General features: G+C 33.5%; 1 protein-coding gene across 1 annotated transcript in view; it reads left to right on the top strand.

The window, feature by feature from the left end:
• The first annotated feature begins 4,303 nt into the window (after window positions 1-4,303).
• LOC132740880 (DNA excision repair protein ERCC-6-like 2) overlaps window positions 4,304-8,753 on the top strand; it is a 28,094-nt gene continuing 23,644 nt past the window's right edge. Inside the window, 4 exon segments of the mRNA XM_060728925.1 lie at window positions 4,304-4,436; window positions 5,582-5,779; window positions 6,039-6,302; window positions 8,278-8,407. Coding sequence (XP_060584908.1) covers window positions 4,406-4,436; window positions 5,582-5,779; window positions 6,039-6,302; window positions 8,278-8,407 — 623 coding nt within the window. The 5' untranslated portion in view covers window positions 4,304-4,405.

The following is an 8,753-nucleotide window of genomic DNA, read 5'->3' as shown; positions in this document are numbered from 1 at the left end:
ATATATAGTCAAAATATATTGACGTGCCAAAGCTTGATTCTGAGATATTTTCGTTCTTGGGCAGAATCTCGCTTTAACGAGATATTTGTAGAGGCGAGATATTGCCCAGACACGAAAATAGCACAATATCTCGTCGCGGAGTACAATTAGTTAGACTAGCAACATATATTGACATAACAAAGATAAATGTACAAATATAGCTCTAGCTAAGGGAGATAAATATTGTCAATACAAGAAAGCAATGCTTAGTACAATGTAGTTGGACTAGGTTTGTTTCTTATTCAAATTGACACAGTAATTGCATATTCACATTGTACTTATAAACCTTTTCATTTTTGCAATATCAAAGCAGGGTATGTACATGTATTGTAATGATCATTGATAAGTACAATTAAAATACTTAGCGGTGATAGACCTATCTAAAATTTATTTTAGTTGTGTCCAACCTTTAAATTTCAAAACAAATATGGCGCTGCCCATGAATCTCAAAAAGTGATCAACTTGTATTGAAATATGCATTATTTCTAATAATTTGAGATACATGATTGGTAAGACATAATAAAGATAATATTTAATTTGATAATACGGTACAAATTATTATAAGATTACCTTGTGAAGCGGTAATATAACGATTCGCCCCACTGAAGATTCGCCCCAAATCGAGTCGCCCCACTAAAAATGATAAAAAAAAGACAATCTTTATTTATATAAGCCCTCAGTTACAAAAAAACAACATAATAATGTTAGCTATTTTAACTATTTTCCGACATAACAGAGTGACAGACTATCCTTCAACAATGCAAACAAACAATCTGTCTAAAAGAAAAATTAACCTCGCAGTAAACTTCAGTTAGTTGAAGGTGGCCAGTATATTGGAGGAAGGAAATATGATTAAGAAGATCAATGCTCACTTATGAGTGAAACTGTAAAATAAATTAGATTAATAATCACATATCAATAAGAATGAGGCAATGCCTCAAAGTGTGCCCAAAGACCCACAGGCTGCTTGAGCATATATCAGTAGCACTTAAAAGTGACAATACAACTTTTATTGCCCACTTTATATTACACACTTCTTTTACTTTTTGGTATTTATTGCAGATATTTGATATATTTTTATTGTAAACATTTGATTTGGAAATAGAAATTATAAGAAAGGATAAGAAAAAACCCAAAACAAAACAAAAAACAAACAGAATTTATTAAATATTACTAGATCTACTCAGTCTCTTACATGTATTTGTTTATTTTTTTTATTTACCTTTCAGCAATATTTGTGATTAAATTGATGTTTATAGATAAGTGATAATTGTGATAATTGTTTATTTACACATACTATTTTGAAGGGTGGGGAATTGTCACTTATCTTGGGCGAATCATCACTTAAGTGGGGTGACTGTGAGTCATTATGGGGCAAATCGTTTAAATTCAGTAAAGCATTGAGACCTCACAATGCGTATCAGGCGGCTGAATTATAAGTCACCAAGAACTCTGACCTACCTTAACAAACTTAGGATAAAAGATTTACACTACAGTTGAAATCTTTTATATTGAGAAAAAAAGAAAAAGTAAAATCAAACTCTGTATTATTAACACATCTCTATTGTCATTGTTTTTTTTCTTAATAATTCATAATGTGCTATCATGACTACATATCTACGGTCATGGTAACATGACTGAACATCTTTGACCCAGCTCAAAAAAAAGTAGTTAAATGTATGTTACTTCATACTACATATATGTAGGTGACCATGTGATGATTGTTGGATTTTTTTTTTAAACAATCAAATTAACCAATAACCAGTGCTAGGGTTGTCTATGTGTCATGGTAATAAAGTAATTTGCTGTTTTTAGCTCGACTATTCGAAGAATATGAGAGCTATTGTAGTCGCCCCGGCGTCGGCGTCAGCGTCCGCGTCGGCGTCTGCGTTGGTTAAAGTTTTTTGTAAAGTCAAATATTTCAATTATTACTTGAGATATTCAATTGAAACTTACAATACTTATTTATAGTAACAAGGCACATCAGATTGACAAGTTGGATAACTCTGCCTACAATATTGACAGAATTATGCCCCTTTTTAACTTAGAAATTTTGGTTAAAGTTTTTTGTAAAGTCAAATATCTCAATCAATGCTTGAGATATTCAATTGAAACTTACAATACTTATTTATAGTAACAAGGTACATCAGATTGACAAGTTGGATAACTCTGCCTACAATATTGACAGAATTATGCCCCTTTTTAACTTAGAAATTTTGGTTAAAGTTTTTTGTAGTCAAATATCTCAATTATTGCTTGAGATATTCAATTGAAACTTACAATACTTATTTATAGTAACAAGGTGCATCAGATTGACAAGTTGGATAACTCTGCCTACAATATTAACAGAATTATGCCCCTTTGGAACTTAGAAATTTTTGGTTAAAGTTTTTTTGTAAAGTCAAATATCTCAATTATTGCTTGAGATATTCAATTGAAATTTAAAATACTTTTTTAGCTCGACTTTTCTATGAAAAGGGGAGCTATCCTACTCGCCCCGGCGTCGGCGTCGGCGTTGGCGTCGGCGTTGGCGTCACACCTTGGTTAAGTTTTTCGTACCACCCCACTTTATTTCAGAAGTATTACAAGTATGGCTTTGAAACTTACCATACTTGTTCACCATCATAACCTCCATCTACAGACAAGAGTACATAACTCTGTCAAGGTTTTTGACAGAATTATGGCCCTTTTTTGACTTAGAAAGTGTATTGAGCTTGGTTAAGTTTTTTGTACCACCTCACTTTATTTCAAAACCATTGGAGGTATTGCTTTGAAACTGACCATACTTGTTTACCATCACGACCTTCATCAACAGACAAGAGGACATAACTCTGTCAAGGTTTTTGACAGAATTATGCCCCTTTTGACTTAGAAAATACATTGAATATGGGTAAAATCCACTTATTGCCTTAACCCTTTGAGATATTGCTTTGAAACTTTTAATGCTATTTCACATCATTACCCCCATCTGTACGCAAGAGAAGGTAACTCTGTCAAGGATTTGTTTTAAAAATTAAGGCCTTTTATCGACTTAGAATCTTGGTTAAGTTTTTAGTACCAGTCCACTTTTTGACTGAACTGTTTGAGATATTAATTTGAAAGTTGGAATACTTGTTTACAATCATGATTCCCAAACATGTCCAGGAGAAGGTAATTCTGTCAAAGATTTTATTTGAATTATGGCCCTTAACTGTCAATGTTTTGTATTATAGGCAAGCACTAAAAAACTTAAAAAATCTAAAAAAATTCATTCCTATCCACTTGTTCACTTTACCATAAATTATGTCATATAAACATTGCTGTAATATTCAAGGGTATCAAACAACTAGTTCACTTTAAAAATACAGAGATTCTTGTATTGCCTTTTACTGCAAAAACTTTTTTTATTGGCAAGCAATAAAAAAGTCGAGCGCGCTGTCTTACGGACAGCTCTTGTTTATAGTAACAATGTAAATCAGTTTTGCAAAATTGCATAACTCTGCCTGCAATATTTGCAGAATTATTTGCCCCTTTAAAACTTAGAAATTTTGGTTAAAGATTAAAGGTCTTCAAAGATATTTACTTGAAACTTTACACATGCACTTAGGGTCATAATTGGAGGGTCATAATTGTATGTCACTGACCAAGTTCCATAACTCTATCTTGCATTAAGGCTGATTCATATCCCCTTTTCTACTTAGTCTCTTGGTTAATGTTTACATGCAAGTTTTACATATCTCAATAACTATTTAAGATATTTATTAAAAACTTCACATATGCATTTAGTGTCATAATTGTAGGTCACTGACAAAGATCCATAATTCTATCTTGCATTTAGGCTGATTTTTCTCCCCTTTTTCAACTTAGAAATTCATGGTTAAGTTTTTCTTGTAAGCTGTTATCTCAATAACTACTGAAGGGTTTGTGCCTTTTTCGGGACAATTTTATGCATTCATAATAATAAAGCAGTGATTTACTTGATAAAACATCTTAATAACAAGCCTTTGTACCTTTTCTGTCAAATTTATTTATTCATAGGTAATTAGTATTATTAAACTCAATAAAACACCCTTGTGACATTACCTTCCGAATAGTCAAGACAATACTGTAGAATTAGACTCTCTCTTAGGCCTATAACATGAATTTATAAAAAAAAATTAGCCCTTTTGTGAACTTAAAAAATTTAACAATATAAAGGCTCTTTTACTATCAAGCACTTAGAATAGTCGAGCGTGCTGTCCTACCGACAGCTCTTGTTTTTATTGCATTAATATTGTATTATAGGTAAAATAAGTTTGAACACTGGTCATGGTTGCTTGGTGGAGAATAATTGAGAAAATGTGTTTAAGCATAATAGATGAACAAAATAACATGATGTGAAGATGAAATGATGTCAACTGATAAAAAAGACTCTCTAGGTATTTTAAATGCTTTTGTAGCAAATTTTGATATAGATGTACGGTAGGCAAGTACAAAAAAACACATTTCTATTAAAAACAGTTTGACAACCTTTTGCTGCAAATTTAAGAAACCTTTTCAAAAATATTTCAGCCATTCTGTAAATATAGATAAAACTTTTAAATATTTACAAGTATTGATTGACAATAAAAAGGATGTTGTATTAGGTATAAAAATTGATTGTATAATTTGTGAACATATTTCAAGATAGATCTAGTTTTAAATTTTTTAAAATATTTTAGAAAAGCAGATAATGAAGTTGTTTTTTATTGCTGGAGTCAAATCTGTTGTTTTTATTAGCTCACCTGTCACAAAGTGACAGGGTGAGCTTTTGTGATCGCTTAGCCTTTTCGTCCGGCGTCCGTCCGTCAGTCCGTAAACTTTTACTTTAAATGACATCTCCTCATAAACCACTAAGCCAATTTTATCCAAACTTCACAGGAATGTTCCTTTGGTGGTCACCTGTAAAAATTGTTCAAAGAACTTAAATCCATGCAGAACTCTGGTTGCCATGGCAACTGAAAGAAAAAACTTTAAATATCTTCTTTTAATAAACCCAAAGAGCTAGAGCTTAGATATTTGGCATAAAACATCTTCTAGTGAGTGTCTACCAAGTTTGTTCAAATAAAAACCCTGGGGTCAAAATTGGCCCCGCCCCAGGGGGTTATGATTTTCCCTATATGCATATAGTAAAAACTTAAAAAATCTTCTTTTAAAGAACCCATAGAGCTATAGCTAAGATATTTAGCATGAAACATCTTCTAATAAGTGTCTACCAAGTTTGTTCAAATAAAAGCCCTGGGGTCAAAATTGGCCCCGCCCCAGGGGGTCATTGATTTTCCCTATACGCATATAGTAAAAACTTAAAAAATCTTCTTTTAAAGAACCCATAGAGCTAGAGCTAAGATATTTAGCATGAAACATCTTCTAATGGGTGTCTTCCAAGTTTGTTCAAAATAAAAGCCCTGGGGTTTAAACTGGCACCGCTCTGTGGGCCTATATACAGGTGAGCGACCTCAGGGCCATCATGGCCCTCTTGTTTTCATTTATATACTTTACGGTTACCATGTTTTGAAATTTTACTTTTGATTTCATTACACTGTAGTTTGGAGTAAAGGAGACCCTTGTCTGTCCCCATATTCTGGTGACAATGACCTTTACAGAGGGGTCATTAGGAAGTTTAAAAGGTCACCAGGAGGTGATGTGCTGGCGTTAGTGAAGTTTGACGGATATGGTGAAGATGATATAGAAGAGGTCAAAGTTGAATTACTTGAAAAGGTCAAGACTAGTACAAAAGTTAAAGGTAAATATTAAATGATTTACAAATGTTTAGCAGTTAAGTAATGAGTGAATCATATATAAAGGTTTTTCACTTTTCTATTTAGGATTAGGATTGAAACAATAAATATCAATGATCTGTATGAAATTATACATGATATTGGTGTAACCCTGGTTCTTCTAAGTTCTTTAATGTAAGAACGATAATCGAATATATCAGAGTTCGCTTAATTTCCGACCAGTCACATTGGTTTTTTATAGTACTTGTGTAACTTTGTTCACAGAAAAAGCATGTGGCAGAAAGAAAGAAAACTCTCGGGCCTTTACTCAGGGAGGAATGTTCAGTCCATTAGAGGGGAGTGAAGTTAGTCAAAGACTGAAAGAGAAATATGACAGGGATGCGGAGGATGAAATTTCTGTAAAAAGTCAAAAGCTGTCATCTGTTTTGTTCGGGAAGAAGTCCCCTGGTTCCAGCTCTTGTTCCACATCAGGATCAGGGAACAAGTCAAGGAAACCAGTTGTTGTGACTGGTGGAGAACAGTTAAAAGGTTTGCTGAGTTATACATTTTTATGCCCTTAATACTGGATGGAGGGGAAATATAGATTTACACTTATCCATCCATCTTGCTGTCCCGCTATCTGTAGATTTACAAAATTACAAATTGGTGGAAAGTAGGGAAGGAGGGGTAATATAGATTTGCCCTTATCCATCCATCTTGCTGTCTATAGATTTGTAAAACAGTGGAATGTAGGGGCATCCATGTTCTATGCACACATTTGTAGCTTATCACTATTGTAGACTTGTAGCTACATGTAGGTCACACAGGAAATTTTATTGATTAGGAAAATTATATTGTAGATACCTGTGCATTATTTCACCTAGGCACATGGGCACAAAAATATAGATAGAAAAACTGATTTGAAATGGCATAAATTTCATTTTAAGGGAATATATACATTGTAGGTTACAAAAAATGTATAAGATACTGATTTGTTAAATGATTTATTATTAAGCTTTATTTTTAACTGATAATTGTGATGATAATTTAAACTGTTGACAAAAATGATAGGGATAAAATGATTGTCATTATCTCTGATATTTAATAACATGATATATACAATTCTCAAATTGTGTTGTTTTTAGCTCACCTGTTACAAAGTGACAGGGTGAGCTTTTGTGATCGCTTTTCGTCCGGCGTCCATCCGGCGTCCCTCCGTCCGTAAACTTTTACTTTAAATGACATCTCCTCATAAACCACTAAGCCAATTTCATCCAAACTTCACAGGAATGTTCCTTTGGTGGTCACCTTTAAAAATTGTTCAAAGAATTTAATTCCATGCAGAACTCTGGTTGCCATGGCAACCGAAAGAAAAAACTTTAAATATCTTCTTTTAAAAACCCTAAGAGCTAGAGATTAGATATTTGGCATGAAACATCTTCTAGTGAGTGTCTACCAAGTTTGTTCAAATAAAATCCCTGGGGTCAAAATTGGCCCCGCCCCAGGGGGTATATTTTCCCTATATGCATATAGTAAAAACTTAAAAATTCTTCTTTTAAAGAACCCAAAGAGCTAGAGCTAAGATATTCAGCATGAAACATCTTCTAATGAGTGTGTACCAAGTTTGTTCAAATAAAAGCCCTGGGGTCAAAATTGGCCCCGCCCCAGGGAGTCATTGATTTTCCCTATATGCATATAGTAAAAACTTACAAAATCTTCTTTGAAAGAACTCAAAGAGCTAGAGCTAAGATATTCAGCATGAAACATCTTCTAATGAGTGTCTACCAAGTTTGTTCAAATAAAAGCCCTTGGGTCAAAATTGGCCCCGCCCCGGGGGTCATTGATTTTCCTTATATGTGTATAGCAAAAACTTAAATAATCTTCTTTGAAAAAACTCAAATAGCTAGAGTTAAGATATTAAGCATGAAACATCTTCTAGTGAGTGTCTACAAAGTTTGTTTAAATAATAGCCCTGGGGTCAAAACTGGCCCCGCCCCAGGGGTCATTGATTTCCCTATATGCATATAGTAAAAACTTAAAAAATCTTCTTTAAAAAAAACCAAATTGCTAGAGTTTAGATATTAAGCATGAAACATCTTCTAGTAAATGTCTACAAAGTTTGTTCAAATAAAAGCCCTGGGGTCAAAACTGGCCCCGCCCCAGGGGTGTCATTGTTTTTAACTATATGTGTGTTGTAAAAACTTAAAAATCTTCTTTTAAAAAAACCCAATGAGCTAGAGCTTAGATGTTTAGCATGAAATATCTTCTTATGGATATCTATCAAGTTTGTTCAAATAAAAGCCCTTGGGTGAAAATTGGCCCTGCCGGGGGGGAGGAGGGGCAGGTGAGATCGTTGTTTTTCATTACATGTGTGTAGTAAAAACTTAACATTGTGAAACATCTTCTAATGAGTGTCTTCCAAGTTTGTTCAAATAAAAGCCCTGGGGTTTAAACTGGGCCCCCTCCGGGGGCCTATATACAGGTGAGCGACCTCAGGGCCATCATGGCCCTCTTGTTTTAATAGTGAATAGCAAAAATAAGAAGCTTACAGACAAAAGTCAATTTGTTGAGCCAGATTCCCCAAATGTTGGCCGTTCTCGAAAACAGCAGCTGAACATCACAGGTGGACAGGCAAAGAATTCAGACGATGAATTGTAAGCAGAAATAGATTTTTTTTTTAAGCTAAGATTTCATTCTTAATTTTATCAATCAAATTTAAATCAAATGATAAATAGGAATATTTATGTAAAGATATCATGTTTTAACAGCAACAATTATTCTAAGTTATTCACATTGTAATTATAATTCTGTTAAAAAGCACATGTCAACTGATTCCTGGAAGCATTTGGAAAATCTGGCCCTAAAATCAGTATCACTCATTCTATTCTTAGAAGAATATATTTAATTAGTAATTGTCACTGAAATTGTAATTTATACATAAAGATGTATTCAGTAAACAATGCGAAACATACTGTTGGCTGGTCAGACACTAAACTTTCA

Source organism: Ruditapes philippinarum, unplaced genomic scaffold, assembly GCF_026571515.1.
Source record: "Ruditapes philippinarum isolate M1 unplaced genomic scaffold, ASM2657151v2 ctg958_1_1_1_1, whole genome shotgun sequence".
In the NCBI taxonomy this organism is placed as follows: domain Eukaryota; kingdom Metazoa; phylum Mollusca; class Bivalvia; order Venerida; family Veneridae; genus Ruditapes; species Ruditapes philippinarum.
This window is presented reverse-complemented; position numbering and strand designations above follow the sequence as displayed.